At 36.5% G+C, this 16,992-nt stretch overlaps 1 protein-coding gene and 1 pseudogene across 3 annotated transcripts in view; one reads left to right on the forward strand and one right to left on the reverse strand.

Annotated features, from left to right (window-relative positions):
• The window catches only part of EIF2B3 (eukaryotic translation initiation factor 2B subunit gamma), a 117,160-nt gene that overhangs the window by 40,894 nt on the left and 59,274 nt on the right, over positions 1-16,992 (forward strand). For all 3 annotated transcript variants that reach the window (XM_055586073.1, XM_055586074.1, XM_055586075.1), the window contains exons 4-5: positions 3,555-3,714; positions 16,220-16,331. In XM_055586073.1, coding sequence (XP_055442048.1) covers positions 3,555-3,714; positions 16,220-16,331 — 272 coding nt within the window. The remainder of the gene's footprint in view (positions 1-3,554; positions 3,715-16,219; positions 16,332-16,992) is intronic.
• Positions 4,087-4,655, reverse strand: LOC129655537 (glycine cleavage system H protein, mitochondrial-like; annotated as a pseudogene).

The raw sequence follows: 16,992 nt of genomic DNA on the forward strand, positions 1-16,992 counted from the left end.
CCATTCTGAAGGCTGTCTTTTCACCTTGCTTATAGTTTCCTTTGTTGTGCAGAAGCTTTTAAGTTTAATTAGGTCCCATTTGTTTATTTTTGCTTTTATTTCCAATATTCTGGGAGGTGGGTCATAGAGGATCCTGCTGTGATTTATGTCGGAGAGTGTTTTGCCTATGTTCTCCTCTAGGAGTTTTATAGTTTCTGGTCTTACGTTTATATCTTTAATCCATTTTGAGTTTATTTTTGTGTATGGTGTTAGAAAGTGTTCTAGTTTCATTCTTTTACAAGTGGTTGACCAGTTTTCCCAGCACCACTTGTTAAAGAGATTGTCTTTAATCCATTGTATATTCTTGCCTCCTTTGTCAAAGATAAAGTGTGCATAGGTGCGTGGATTTATCTCTGGGCTTTCTATTCATGGGTAATTATTAAAGATTGAAGGCAGGAGGAGAAGGGGGCGACAGAAGATGAGATGGTTGGATGGCACCACCGGACTCAATGGACATGAGTTTGAGCAAGCTCCAAAAGTTGGTGATGAACAGGGAAGCCTGGCATGCTGCAGTCCATGGGGTCACAAAGACTCAGACATGACTGAGCAAGTGAACTGAACTGAATTATTAAAGCACCAAACTACTCTTGGAGATTGGATTGAGATTGGACCACATAGAAAAATGTAAATTGTGACAATTCACAGTCGCACCAAATAGCTGAATTCATTAGTTCCTTATTGGCATGGGTGGGTATTGGGTGGTGATTTGGATCATAGTCATTGTTTATGGAAGTGCTGAGTGGGTAAAAGCATGGTAGTTACCTTACCCTGACAGTTTTTTCCCAGCGGAGTAAGTGTGTTTTTCTTTCTCCTTGCTGTAGGAAATTGTTTGCCAGATTGTGTTACTTATAACAATCTATCATGGAACAGCTGCCAGGAAAAGAAAAGAGGCTATTCCCAGTAGCTCTTCCCTCCTCCTACCCTACCATTACCACCACACACGCATACATCCGGTTTTGTTTTTTTCTTCTAGTTTTACTCAGTGGTTTTGGCTTGATTGAAAATGTTCTTATAATGACAGATTTCTGGACTTTGCCATGGCTTTGTAATTGGTTTTCTAAGCTCTGTTTGTTTGCTTTAGCCAAGACTAATCGGCAGCAGTTCAAGTTTGAATTCTGGGGTATCTTGAACACTAAAGTGCTATCTTCTACCTTCCCTTAAAGACCTTGTATGTTTCCACTTGGTCAAAAATGCATGCATTTACTGTCCTTTAAGAACTGTGCTTTTCACCCTTGACGTTGCCCTTGTTCCTTTACAGGAGCAGTCTTCGGTAAAGCTTACTGAGGACTGTTAGGATAGTAAATAGGGAGGTCTGTGGAGATGCCAGTTGGTCTCTGCAGATGACACATACTCTGATGTTAGAAAAGAACACAAGGCAACTGAGGGTTGATGTCTCCCAGGAACTTTCAAGTTAATTGCATTTCAGATATACAGTTGCTTCACAGTCCAAACAGTCTATGTTTATTCATGGTTTGTGGTCACACGTGATCAGAAATACTTCTGGCTCTTTTAAGAGTTTTTCCACTTTCTCTCTGTGGGTTCCAGTTAGTAGAAGAACATTTTCATTTCTAGAATGGCCTTTACATTTTTAGAATAAAAATTAAAACAATAGTCATTTATTTTCTTACAATTATAACTTTTATTAAACAAAAATAAACAGTATTAAAAAGATATAAGGATGATTTCATTTTCTTTTTAGACTTTAGTTTCTTCTTCCAGGATTTCTAGCCTTGGAAACAAAGTACATTGATCAGTCAGCAAAGACTTTCCTTTGGAAATGCAGTTGCAAAGAGAACAGGAATATGTTTGGTCTCAGTGAGAGTGGTGCATTCTTTGGGAACAGGCAGGAAGAGGGCCTGACAGAATAGCACCTCCATCTGTATCCCAGGTTCTGCCCTTTCAGACTGAATCCTTTCATTTCACACTGAGAACAGATGGCAACCAGACACTAGGAGGAAGGCTCCGTTTCTTGTGCTCCTTGGGGATTTCGCATTCAGCTTAGCAAAAAGTCATCTAAAAGCAGAGAGAAAAATGAGGCTGCAGACTGTTCACAATTATGCAGGACTTGTTTGGCATTCGTTATGCTGACAGATTTATTTTCTGCAGATACTGAATGATAACAGCATTTATTTTCTAAGACAGCATTGTCACCACTTCAGAAGCATCTGCATTGGGGTCGTTTTCTTCACTTTGGAGTACAGTTAATAACTTAATTTATTGTGGAACAGTCAGCTTGCAGAAATCAGTCATCTTATTAGAGAAACTTAGGAAAATAGAAAGGATTTTTTTTCTTCAACAAACTGTCATTTTCATTGTAATGAAATGGGGTAACTTCTGTGCGGCTCTAGTGACATGTCTTTAGTAATGGCCCATGCTTCCTGCCTTTCTAAGTACTGTTAACAAGAAGTGGGATTCTGCAGGCCATTTCTTCCTTAGCTTGCATGTATGTAGGCTGATTTGTTAATGTTTGACGGTTCCTGGATGGTGAGTTGCAGGCTTAGGAATTCTTTTTCCTAAAAAGAAGATGTTTATAGGAACTTTTTTTTTTTTTAAGCTCAGTTAAGATCCAGAAAGAACTAGGAGAGCCTTAATAAGTAGAAGAGTAGAAAAAAAAAAAAATCCAAATTTGAACTTCTTAAACCTGAAGCCTTCAAAAGGAATTGTTTAGGTTATAAATAATGAATTTTATGTAGAAAAAGAAATGATGGTCCTAATACAGATTCTGTATTTGGAATAAGAAATTACAGGCAGTAAGATAAGGCATTCTGATGGTTGAGTCTCACTTTCTGAGCAAGTGCGATTCTTTTTCCTAGAATGTAAGTTGAAATTGTCTATTTTCCCCCAAAGCAAGAATCTTGATTTTAAATTAAAATTTTAGAAAAGTTGGAGCCACTTACAAAAATTTCTCTAGATACTCACTTTATTCTTTAACCTAAATAATGTAGTCCAATGTTTTTCAGACTTTTTAAAATAGCAGAATTTGTATTGTTATGAGGATTAAATGAATGCTTATATACATACCCAAGGTTGTAGTATAATGGTTTATTAGCTTGACTGTTTTCCCAAAGAGGGGCACATTATAATATATTCATCCTGTTATTTATTTCCTAGTATTATAGCAAAGTGACTGCTTTAAAATAAAGTATTTCACAATCTTATTGGATCATCAGAGTGTGTGAAAGCACCTTTTAAACTGTAAAGAGACATATAAATTTTAAGATCATTAACAATGTGATGGTTTTTGTACTCTCTTCCTTAGAGCCCAGGACTCCAGAGGTGCCTCAGGGACAGCAGCAGTAAGGCACACAAAGGGGAGGTAGGGTTTCCAGACCCTCCCCCAACACAGTTCAGTTAGAACGACCTATTTATTTTACCTATTCCACCACCATGGAAAAGGTTTGAGGACAAGTGTCCAGTTTGCGTGTGCTTCTGAGACATTGTGAGTTTATCCTGTGATGATTTTGTGTGATCCTTTGTCCCTTGTGATACTGACTTTTCCTCTTCTCCTTTGACAGACAGATGTACTGGTCCTGAGCTGTGATCTGATAACAGATGTTGCCTTACATGAGGTTGTGGACCTATTCAGAGCTCATGATGCATCGCTTGCCATGTTAATGAGAAAAGGTCAAGAAAGCTTAGAACCAGTTCCAGGTCAAAAGGGGAAAAAAAAAGCAGGTAAGGAGGGTGGAATTTGATTTCTTTCTTTGTCAACTTCTTATAATTATCATTCACGCTTTCACTCAAAAAGAAATATTTATTGAAAACTGACTGTGCTGCAGGTACTGTGCTAGGGGTGGATGACATAAAGGCAAATAAGACACAGTCCCTGATTTAAAGAAGCTTATAGCTATTGATTATGTATTATCCAAGAGGCTTTTGTCTACAGAGAGGAGCACTCAGAACTGTTTGCATTGTGTAACTGAATACATATACCTAAGAAACAAAAAAATTAATTTAAAATCACTTTTTAAAAAATAATTAAAATCCGATGACAAGTTAGACATCTTTAAGCAATTAAGATTACTATTGCACATTTAGAATGGTTGATTCTTTTTTTTTTAAGTTGTTTCAAAGTAGTTTATTTAGGGGTTCCATTTTCACTCTTCAATAGATTTTATGTATTTCTCATATGCTTCTTCACTCATTAGTTCATCTAGTTCTGAAGGGTTACTGAATGTCATCTTGATCAGCCAACCATCTTCATAACAAGACTTGTTGACAACTCCTGGATTTTCTGCTAGAGCTTTATTAATTTCAGTTACTTCTCCTGATAGAGGAGAATAGAGTTCACTAGCAGCTTTCACACTTTCCAAAGCACCAAACTCCTCGTTTGTTCAACTTTGTCCCAACTTACGGCAGACTACAGTAAACAACATCTCCCAAAGCTTCCTGTGCAAAATTGCTGATTCCCACTGTTCCAACACCATTTTCTGTTGTTACCCATTCGTGTTTTTCTGTGAATTTCCACACCGACAGCAGAGCAGGGCCGGTGCGCAGCGCCCGGAGGGCACCCGCCCGCAGTTCCCAGGGCCGCGGCGAGCAGGGCGCGTTGGTGCTGAGATGGCGCGCAGGCTGCCGACCGCGGCCCGCAACCTCCGCACCGCGCGCAGCGCCATGTTCGCCCGGGTACAGAGGGTCTCCGCGCGGCACCTCTAGAATGGTTGATTCTTTTGAATACTCCAATGACCTTGAAAGTTGCTCAGTCGTGTCTGACTCTTTGCAACCCCATGGACTATACAGTTCATGGAATTCTCCAGGCCAGAATACTGGAGTGGGTAGCCTTTCCCTTCTCAAAGGGTTCTTTCAACCCAGGAATTGAACCATCTCCCACATTGCAGACGGATTCTTTACCAGCTGAGCCACCACGAACCCTAAATAGCCAGTAAACAAAACAGTCATTAACCATGTTTTGTCTTGGGATTACAAAATATCTTGATATTTCCCCGGATTCCAGTAGTGGGTTATTTTTTTAATTTTCAGAGAGTTATAGTAATCTTACCAGATCTAAAAGAAAAGGAATAATACTCTACTCCAGCCAGGGTTATAGAATTTGGGCTTTTGGCTTATTGTTGATTTTTAGTTAAGGCATAGTTCATGACTGCTTTTCCCAGAGTATTTCAGCTGAGTCATTCATACCATGACTGGGCTACTTTTAATAACTGAACTTATGACCAAAAAACTGTGAGATTGTACTTTTTATATAGGTTTTAGTTTTTCCTATAATATGTTTTTTCCCACTGGAATGTGTCCTTTAGATTTTTCTTAGCCAGCATTATATAACCCATTGTCCTGTCATTATATATTGACATGGTCTGTTACAATTATTAGAAGCTATGTATGGTTTATTAGTATCTGATTATTATTAATAAAGCCACCTAGAATGTTCATTCATAGGATTTTAGTAATGTAGTTTATACTTTTAGCTCTCTTTTTCAGAACATTTGGTTAATTTATTATTTTGAACTATAGCATTGAAACTTCTTTCTAGGTACTTTTTGTATTAAAGCAATCACTGATACAGATTAATTGTTTTTTTTTTTTAATTTTATTTTATTTTTAAACTTCACAATATTGTATTGGTTTTGCCAAACATCTAAATGAATCCACCACAGGTATACATGTGTTCCCCATCCTGAACCCTCCTCCCTCCTCCCTCCCCATACCATCCCTCTGGGTCGTCCCAGTGCACCAGCCCCAAGCATCCGGTATCGTGCATCGCAGATTAATTGTTGAATCCTCTTTGTACCTTGTTATTATGTATACTTCCCACGTGGATCAGTCCTTTGGTTCTTGATGTAATTTCTACTTTTGTGAGCTCTGGTTTGCTTACTCACAATTCCTTGTATTCATCCTTTTCTACCTACTAGATAGAAGCAAGTATATTGTCAGACTTTATAAACATATATATATTTTACAAATATTATTTTCTTTTTTAATAATCTTCTACTTATATCAATGTAAAAAAATCAAATACCTTACTATAGTTACTCTTCTTGGTATTATAACTTTCTTGTACATTGTATATTAGCTTTTATGTCTTAATTATCATTATAGATGAGTAGCTTTTCATAATTTTATTTTAAATTAACTATTTGTCCATTTAAAAATTGATGCTTAAATCGTAACAACATGGTTATTGGAAGTTTTCTTTAAGGTGGCTCTTCTGTTTTTGAAAAAGTGTGATGTTCACTAGTAACTTGCTATATGGTTGCATTCTGAGTATGGAGGGCAGGGAAGCTGGAAATGGTACTGGAGAGAATACAGGGATTAGACTAATGAGTTTGAACTTTATCCCTGAAACAGTAGGGATGTACTTGAGGAATTTTAAATAAGAGAATGTCATAATCAGATTTGTATTTTAGATTTTTTCATTCTTTACATGAAATTTTGAACTCCTCAGTATCTATATTTTGTTGTATTTGAGGACTAAGTTTTAAATTCTTACCATGGAATGCTATGCATTTCAATGATACGCATTTTTTTTTAAGAATCATAAATTTCTCAGATTGTATGTTTGGTCTGCCTCTTGACTGCTCTTATGTGCCAGAACAGCCAGTGGTCCTCTCTTTCTCAGATATTGTTTAATAGTCTGGATCTGTTAGATCCAAGTTTCCCAAACAGTATTCTTAGTGGCTTATGGGAGAATGGCTAATGGCTAGATGTTTCAGGAGCCATCTTTCTTCCTGTTGCCACTTCCTTCTCAGATTTTTAGGAACTAAAGATACTGAGGAGGGCAGGATCAAATTAATTTATGTTTGGATTTTTGGAGCTTATTATTCCCCATACTGGTTTTTCCTGTGGTCGTGTATGGATGTGAGAGTTGGACTGTGAAGAAGGCTGAGCGCCGAAGAATTGATGCTTTTAAAGTGTGATGTTGGAGAAGACTCTTGAGAGTCCCTTGGACTGCAAGGAGATCCAACCAGTCCATTCTGAAGGAGATCAGCCCTGGGATTTCTTTGGAAGGAATGATACTAAAGCTGAAACTCCAGTACTTTGGCCACCTCATGCGAAGAGTTGACTCATTGGAAAAGATTCTGATGCTGGGAGGGATTGGGGGCAAGAGGAGAGGGGGACGACAGAGGATGAGATGGCTGGATGGCATCACTGACTCGATGGACGTGAGTCTCAGTGAACTCTGGGAGTTGATGATGGACAGGGAGGCCAGGCGTGCTGTGATTCATGGGGTCACAAAGAGTTGGACGCGACTGATCTGATCTGATCTGATTCCCCATACTGCAAGCCTTTACATATGATGTTCTCTGCCAGAAATGCTCTCCCCTTACCCGAAACGCATGCACTCTAAATCTGACTTAACTTCAAGTTATCTGCTAAGAGAGGCCTTCCTTGACCCTCTAATTCAACCCCTATTTGCCTACATATGGCAGCCCTACTCTTGTACTTACTCTCTCCTCTATTGAACTATAAGCTCCATGAGAATAGGAGTCATGTCTGTTTTGTTTAGTTTATCCCCACATCTGGCTCAGTTATGGCCCATGGTGACCAGTCAGTAGATACTACTGAATGGTTGAGGGGCCTGCCTATAAAGGTATCTCTATTGCCCTCAAGGTAAGAGAAAGTATATTCAAGCCCTAGATGTTTAAGTCCTAAAAATTTGAGTCTAAGCTGTAGTTGGGTTCATGAATGGGTATTATAAGAGTCTGAGTTTCAGCAATATACAATATACTGACACTACATTGCCTTTTTTTTTTTTTTTTTTAATTTAATCTTAGTTCTCTGACCAGGGATCGAACCTAAGCCCCTGCGTAGAGTCCTAAATACTTGATCACCAGGGAATTCCCATTGCCTATTAATTTATGTTTAGAAATGTTTCCAAGATTTTTAAATTAAACAGCTGCTGCTGTAGTATGGTTGTTAAATGCACAGGTTCTAGAATTCAGACTGAGTGGGCTTCAGTGCTCAAAAACTGTGCAGTCTTGGACAAATTATCTAACTAACCTGAACTTCATTTTCATTATCTATAAAGCGAGACTGAATCCTTTGAGTATTTTTGTGTGAGAATTAAATGAGATGTCTGTAAATCAGGCAGTCTACTTCTTGAAACAGCATAGTTGGTCATCTATATCCAGGTTTCACAATATGAATTCAACCAACCAGTTGTATAAAGATTTCCATTCACCATCCTTGCTTAGAAAATCCAAGGTTTCCTTCTCTCTCAATTTCAGTGAGAACATATTGTATTTATTTTGCTTCATCACAGATAACATGTTTACTAAGAGGCTTTTTTTCCTGGGCATTCCTCTGTTCAACTGTTTAATGCTATTAAAATTATGGTTTTATGATACAAATTATTGACTATTATCTCTATAGTTCCCGTGTCTCTTGGAATGTTTGAAATGGAAAATGTTGTAGGAAACTGTTATTTAACTTACCCAGTTCACTGTAGTATTTCTCAAACTCTTTCCTAGTTCTCAGAATAATGGATAGCTTTGGTCCAGCCTGTGTTAAGTCATTTCAGTCGTATTCAGCTGTTTGCAACCCCATGGACTGTAGCCTGCCAGGATCCTCTGTCCAAGGGATTTTCCAGGCAAGAATACTGGAATGGGTTGCCATGCCTTTCTCCAGGGGATCTTTCTGACCCAGGGATTGAACCCTTGTCTTTTATGTCTCTTGCATTGGCAGGCAGGTTCTTTACCTGGGTCCAGACTAGATCAATATATATCAGGGTGCTTCAGAATCTCACAAATGAAAGCTGTCACTTGGTTGTCACCTCTCAGTCAGCTTAGTTCCCTCTATATTAACACATGTTGGCAGGCAGTTCTGAGTCTGTATTTCTTTTGCTTCAGTTTCCTTTATTTCTCTCAAAGCTCTACTTCAACAAGCAAACTTCTACTCCTGTTTAGGCTTCTGATTTATCTTTTTTTCTCTTCTCAATCTCATTCTTTCTACCCCAACCCTTTTTTTCCCCTAATTATGTCCAACAGAAGTGATTGAAACCCCTGCGTACTCAAAACTGAAATTCTTGTGATTAAGGAATCAGTGTACAGAAATAAGTTCAAATATAGTAGAAATTGTATGTCATGGTGTGACAGGTACAATAGCAGGAACATGTACAAAATATAGGGGGCAATTTAATGTTTCAGTTACAGGGAAATGTGTTTCAAGGCATAATATTTGAAAAGAAGGAGGCGAGTGATTTACTTAGGTACAGACAGGGGTAGCTGGTATGAAATCAGATCGCTGACTAACAAATACATTAAATGTTGATGTAGTCATTGAATTTAGGACATATTATATATGAAATCTATACTAAGCCCTATATGAGAAACATAAATAATCAAGATTTGCTCACAAGATAAAATTAATGGGGCTAGGTAGTTTTGTTGCTTTACCAACTTGTATAATCCATCTATGGCCTAATAACACTTTGTGGATAGTTGTTCAAAACTCACATCAGTGGTAAGTGACAGAATCAGAATTTGAACTCATGGCTTCTAACTCCACAGCCTGGACTTTCTAGTTCATTTCTTTTTTTTTAATTTTAATTTTTTATCAGTGTTTTATATGCCCATAATTTTAAAAGTACTGTAATTATTCATGGTATATTATAATAAGTAGCAACCCCCATCCTGTCTATCCTCACCATACTAGGAGGCAGCCACTTAACATTTTTAGCCAATTTTTTTTCACATTTAATCCCGCATCTCAAATGACATGCTTTTGTTTGCTGTGTCTTGATATTTTTAGTTTTAGGAATTATCTACTTACTTTCTACTGTGAAACTTAAAGATTTAGTTCTGTTTTACCACACCCTCTCCCCCTACACACAAGGCATGCAAATTTCCAGTCTCCCCAGCTTCCTAATATAGTGACTTATATTGTAGTGTTGATTAACTGAATATATGTTTACATTATTATGAACTTATAAATGATATTCACAGCAGAACCTTGTAGTATGTTGTTATTTTTCTCTTTATTTTCCTAAAAATTGTCCTGTTTTTTCATTTGACTAATTTTCTGTGTATTTATTACCAATTCAGCCTTAATCCCAGTTGTGTGAATTTCCTCCTCTAATTACTTGCCAACAGTCTAAGTATTCCCAGAATTTCAAATTCTTGAAGATCTCTCTCTTAGATTCTGGATTAGTTGCTCTGCTATAGAACTGTCTTTTTAGGTTCACCCTTCATTCTCATATCTTGAGCCTCATATTTTCCTCTTTCTTAGCTAAAGTACCTTTGTGTGTGTGTGTATAAAAATATATCCTCTGGTAGCCTCCTAAGATGGGGTTTGTGAAAAATAAATTTTGTGAGTTTTTGCACATCTTTATTCTGCTCTAATACTTATTGGATATTTTGGCTGGATATAAAATTCTCATGGAAATCCTGACCCCTCAAAATTTTGAAGGTATTATTTCACTATATTCTAGCTTTTCTGTGAAGTCCAATGGCATAGTGATTCTTGAGTCTTTGTATGAAACTTTTTTTTCCCCTTTCTAGAAACTTATAGAATCTTATTATTTCCAAACTTCTAAAATTTCACATTGATATGCCTTAGTGTTTAATTGTCATCTCTTGTGTTGATTGACATCTCTTGTGTTGGATGATCTCTTGGGCTTTTCAATCTGAAAATTCAAGTCCTCAGTTCTGACATTTTTTTCTCAAATTAATCTCCTTTTTTTTAAAAAAAATTAAGTGAACTTTTATTCATACATGTTTAATGTTCTCTTAAACTCCAATTCTCTGTTTTGTTTGCCTGTTTTTTTTTTTTATTAAAGTATATTATAGTTGGTTTACAATATTATCTAAGTTTCAGGTGTACATCATAGTGATTCAGTTTCTAAAGATTATATTCCATTTATAGTTATTATAAAATACTGACTACATTCCCTGTGCTGTACAATCTATTTTTTTTTTGCTTATTTATTTTATACATGGTTGTTTGTACCTGTTAATACCCTACCTCTGTTATGCCTCCATCTTCATTCTCCCCACTGGTAACCACTAGTGTTGTCTATATCTGTGAGTCTGTTTCTTTTTATTTTTTAAATTTCACATATAAGTGATAACATACTGTGTGTGTCTTTCTCATCTGACTTATTTCATTAAGTAAGCATAATACCCTCCAGGTCCCTACATGTTGTTACAAATGGCAAATTTTCATTCTTTTTTATGTCTTGCTGAAGAACTCCGTACTGCAAGTTCTGAACAGTGTTAACTTAGATTTTCTATTAAGAATTTTTAAGTTTTATGCTTAACACATAATTCCTTGATCCAAACAGATTTGTCTTTTGTATATGGTATGAGGTTGGCTTTTTTTTTTCCCATGTAGATGTCCCTTCTTCCTTGCTCCATTTGTTAAATGGACCTTTTCTCCAAGGTGAGAATCTTCTAGCAAAGCATAAGTTATGAATTTATGTAACCTGATCACAAATATAATATCTCATTACTTTTTCCCCTTGCTGGATGGAAGCAAGTAGCTAGGCCAGCCCATATTCAATGGGAGAGGATACAGAAGGGTGTGAATGCTAGGAAGCTGTTATAATTCTTTGAGTGTGCCTACCAAAGCTGAACCCACTAATATGTCTAGGGCTTTAGCTGGGACAGCCACATTTCTTTCTTTAAAAAAAAATAAATATATTTATTTATTTATCTAGTTGTGTCGAGTCTTAGTTGTGGCATGTGAACTCATAGTTGCAGCATATGAGATTTAATTTCCTGACCAGGATTGAACCCAGGCCCCCTGCATTGGAAGTGTGAAGTCTTAGCCACTGGACCACCAGGGAAGTCCCTTTCTTTTTTCATTTAGTCTCTTACACAGGAGGCTAGCCCAGGCTTGCTCACATGGCAGCAGCAGCAGGTTCTAAGAAAATAACAGAAGCTACACAATCTCTTGAGGCCAAAAATCAGAACTTACATTGTGTTACTTTCTCCAAACTCTTGTTAGTCAAAGTTAGTCACTAGACCAACCTAGATATAAAGGATGGGGAGCTAACCATATTAATTTTTTTTTCCCTTCTGGTCAGCACTCTTTTTTTTTTCCTCACACTTTTTTGCTTTGGTAAAAAACATGTAACATAAAATGTAGTTTAGTGGCATTAAATACATTTATAATGTGGAGCAGCATCGCCTCTACCCGTCTCCATAATTCTTCTCATCTTATAAAACTGAAACTTCATAGCCATTAAATATAAATCCCCATTTTCTCCCTCCTCCTAGCCCATGGCAAATGCCATCTGCTTTCTGTCTGTATGATTTTGGCTACCTTAATTTAAGTACCATATATAAATAGACTTATATAGTATTTGTCTTTTTGTCACTGTCTTTTTTTGACTTAGTACAGTGTCCTCAAAGTATATCTATGTGGTAACATATTTTAGGATTTCCTTCCTTTTTAAGCTGAATAATATTCTGTTATGTGTATATACCTCATTTTGCTTATCTGTTTAGTTCACAGATGGACATTTGGGTTGCTTCTACATTTTAACTATTTTGAGTAATGCTGCTGTGAACATGGGTATACAAATATCTCTTCAAGACCTTACTTTCATTCCTTTGGGTATATATCCAGAAGTGGAATTGCTGGATCATATTGTAATTCTATTTTTAATTTTTTAAGGAACCATCATGCTGTTTTCCACAGTGGCTACCATTTTACATTCTAGGCTCTATTTCTTGATGGGAAGAGCTACAACAAATCTGTAACCCTTTTAAATCTATAATATACACTATTACTTTTTATTTGCTAATATTTTATTCAGGATTCTTATATTTATATAATGAGTGAATTTGCCTGTAATCTTCCTTTCTCTTATCTTTGTCTGGTTTTGGCATCAGAATCATACTGGCCTCATAAAATGAGATGAGATTCCCCACCCCAAACATATGACCTGTCACAGGGTGGTGCACAAATATATTTCTTAGTTGAATGAATGAATGGATAAGTAAATGACTAAAGAGGAAACAGAAGAAAAAAACAACTGGAAAAATATATGGATATGGTTATGACAGTTTTTTAAGATGGGAGTTCATAGTTTTAACTGCCTTCTTAACCTTATTTGTGTAAACTTTCTCTTAGGATGGACAATCTTAGGATGTTCTTGCTCTGCTTCCCAGGTGGAATTCACTTTGTTAATGCAGAACAGAAAGAAACCTGTCCAAGTTTCTCTAGTTTGTATCATATTCTGAGGTCCTAGTTACTATGGTAGCTACAAAGAAGCCAATAGAAGGAGGGGGGCCTGAGAGTGAGGGAAATGTGACTGAAGTGCAACATAGCTGAAAAATTGATTTGTTGGAAATTATTGCTCCCAGGACATTGAGTAATTCAAGGTTTCTGTGGGCCAGAGGAGTTGGATAGGGTAAGCACTCCAAATATATCCAAAAATAACATCTCTGTGTTATTTCTTTTTAAAATGTTGGCTTGTAATCAGACCTTTGCAGACTTTGTTATATTCTCAAGTTTCCATGTAATGGATGAATTGATATATGTCACAGTTGCTTTGAGGCATTTGAAATTCTCTGTAAAATATAGCTTCAGTTGAAATTCTCTGTAAATTTCATATTAGCATTCTTTTTTTTTAATTTTTAAAATTAATTTATTTATTTTAATTGGAGGCTAATTACTTTACCATATTGTGGTGGTTTTTGCCATACATTGACATGAATCAGCCACAGGTGTACGGGTCCACATATCCCAAACCCTACCCCCCACCTCCCTCCCCATCCCATCTCTCTGGGTTGTCCCAGTATACCAGCTTTGAGTACCCTGTTTCATGCATTGTACTTGGACTGGTCATCTATTTCAGATATGATAATGTACATGTTTCAGTGCTATTCTCTAAAATCATCCCAACCTCGCCTTCTCCCACAGAGTCCAAAAGTCTGTTCTTTATATTTGTGTCTATTTTGTTGTCTTGCATATAGGGTCATCATTACCATCTTTCTAAATTCCATATATATGTGTTAATATACTGTATTGGTGTTTTTCTTTCTGACTTACTTCACTCTGCGTAATAGGCTCCAGTTTCATCTACCTCATTAGAACTGACTCAAATGTATTCTTTTTAATAGCTGAGTAATATTCCATTGTGTATAGGTACCACAGCTTTCTTATCCATTCATCTGCCAGTGGACATCTAGGTTGCATCTAGGATGTCCTAGCTATCATAAACAGTGCTGTGATGAATGTTGGGGTACACATGTCTCTTTCAGTTCTGGTTTTGTCGGTGTGTATTTCCAGGAGTGGGATTGCTGGGTCTTATGGCAGTTCTATTTCCAGTTTTTTAAGGAACCTCCACGCTGTTCTCCACAGTGGCTCTACTAGTTTGCATTCCCACCAACAGTGTAAGAGGGTTCCCTTTTCTCCACACCCTTTCTAGCATTTACTGCTTGTAGACTTTTGATAGCAGCATATTGGCATTATTTATCCTTCCTTCTTTGGAGTTCACTTATCTTGGTAACAAAAAGAAAAGTGTAATTTTTTATGACAGTTTCTCCCTATTCAGATTAAAACACTGCATGTGAGCTAACCAAAAACATTTGAAAGTATGAATGCTTTCAAGAACCTGAACTAAACACATTGTACACTTGAGTGAAACATTTGGTTTTAGGTATAGGCAGCTGCAGCCAACAGGGAAGCATATTAGGTTATATAGTGGCCATTGTCTGTCAATAGGAGGTAGACAAGTTCATCTTTAGAGATGGCCATTTTTCCTAGAACTCAACTTTTAGTTTTTCTCTTTCAAAGAGGTATTAAATCATTGCTTTATTTGATTGTTGTAAAGATCAAATGAGAGTGTGTCTTTTGTTTCATTTTTTAAACTTAAACATTTTATTCGATGTTTTAGTTAAAAGCACTAAATACAGTTTTACAGATAACTATTAATTCATTTAGTTCTCCTAACAATCCTGTGAGGTAGGTGTCGGCACTATTATTTCTTTCTTACAGATGAAATTGAGGAATAGAAGTTTAGTATTTTGCTCAAAGATGTACAGCTAGTATGTGGAATTCATACCCAAGTAGTCTAACTTCAGAAGCTCTCTTCTTAATCATTACACTATGCTGTCTTTATGTGAAAATGCTTTTGTAAGCTATAAACAGATACTGTAAGGATGTTACTGGCAGATTTTATTAAGTGTTCAACATTGTACTAGATGTTGTGGAAGATCTAAAGGAATCATAAATCTGCCTTTTTAGAATTTGTAATCTTGTTGGGGGAAAGAAATATGACACAGAAGACAGCAATAATATGGCAGCCTATAAGATCACTGTCTGCCAGAGAACTCTCCTCATCTAGTAAATATGTGCCTTATTTTCTTTCATTGTTCCCATCCACAGCATAGAATCTAGTGCATAATACACATATAGTTACTGTTGGCTAAATGTGGATGTCCTTAAACACTATTCCCATTTACACAGTGAGCAGACCTAGGTTATTATTTGCAGAGAAGCAGTTGTACTTTCCTTCTGTTCCATGCAGTGAACTTGAGATTCATCCACTTAATTTGGCTAAGCAGTATCTTGATTGCCCCTCTTTTTCTTTAACTTTTCATTTTTTATATTTACTTATTATTTTTAACAAATAAAAATTATATATTTAAGATAAACAGCATAATGTTTTGATATATGTAAACATTATAAAATGATTACCACAAACTAATTAAAATATCCATCATCTCATTAACTTTTCATTTTTTATATATAATTTCACATTTACAGGTTATAGGGGTAGTACAGAGATTGCATATATCCTTTACCCAGATTCCCCAAATATTAGCATTTTCTCTAGTATTCTCCCTCTTTCCCTCTTATGTATTCAATATACCTGATGATATACAATATATTATATAATCATTATTTTTCTGAATTATTTATGAGAATAAATTACAGATATGATTCCCTTTGCCTTTAACACATCAATGTGTGTCTTTCCCCCATACTCCTCACCCAAAAAGGACAATCTCCTAAGATAGGAAATTACATTGGCATAATACTTTAGTCTGCAGACTTTATTCAAGTTTACCAGCTAACCTAATTATATCCTCTAGAGCAATACAAAAAAATTGTGACTACCCATGTTTTAAACACTGTGGTGAGTATGCGTTAAATAATACTCACTCCTGTATTTGGTTCCAAAAGCACTGTGAGCAGGTGCCCTGTCCCCTGACTTAGTCACACAGGCATGGTCAATGGCTTTGTTTGATTTTCCTTTTTGTGTGTGATTCAGTGGAGCAGCGTGACTTCGTTGGAGTGGACAACACAGGCAAGAGGCTGCTATTCATGGCTAATGAAGCAGACTTGGATGAGGAGCTGATCATTAAGGGATCCATCCTACAGAAGTAAGCCCTGGGGTTTTTGTTTTTGGCAGTTCTCCTTGTCTTAAAACAAAATAAAACCACCCAGTGGATGGGAAAGACGAAATGAAAACTAGATTAATCTGTGTGAAACTGACAAAAGTATGTGAATGTTTTCCCATGAGGTAGGATAGAGGCTTTTCTTCACCACACAAGCTTAGCTTTTCCCTATGTCTTTTCTGGCCAAGGTAGAATCAAATCCTGCTTCAGAGCAGAGCAAGTGGCTGTGGAGAGAACAGGAAACAGAGCTATCTTTCTGACAGTGTTATAGAACTTCCTGTTTTTTTTTTAACTGTGGTAAACACACAATATAAAATTCATCACTTTAACCATATTTAAGGGTACAGTTCAGTAGCATTACATGCATTGACATTGTTGTGAAGCAGATTTCTGAAACTTTTTCATCTTGCAAACCTGAAACTCACAACTCTCCTTTATCTCCTCTCCCCAGTCCCCGGTAACCACCATTTGACTTTCTGTTTCTCTGAATTGGACTACTTTAAGTACCATTTATAAGTGGAATCATATACTATTTGTATTTGTCACTGGCTTCTTTCACTTAATTAGTATAATGTCCTCTAGGTTTATTCACATTGTAGCATGTATCAGAATTTTTTTTCCTTTTCAAGGCTTCATAAATTCTATT

Source organism: Bubalus kerabau, chromosome 6, assembly GCF_029407905.1.
Source record: "Bubalus kerabau isolate K-KA32 ecotype Philippines breed swamp buffalo chromosome 6, PCC_UOA_SB_1v2, whole genome shotgun sequence".
Classification (NCBI taxonomy): Eukaryota; Metazoa; Chordata; class Mammalia; order Artiodactyla; family Bovidae; genus Bubalus; species Bubalus kerabau.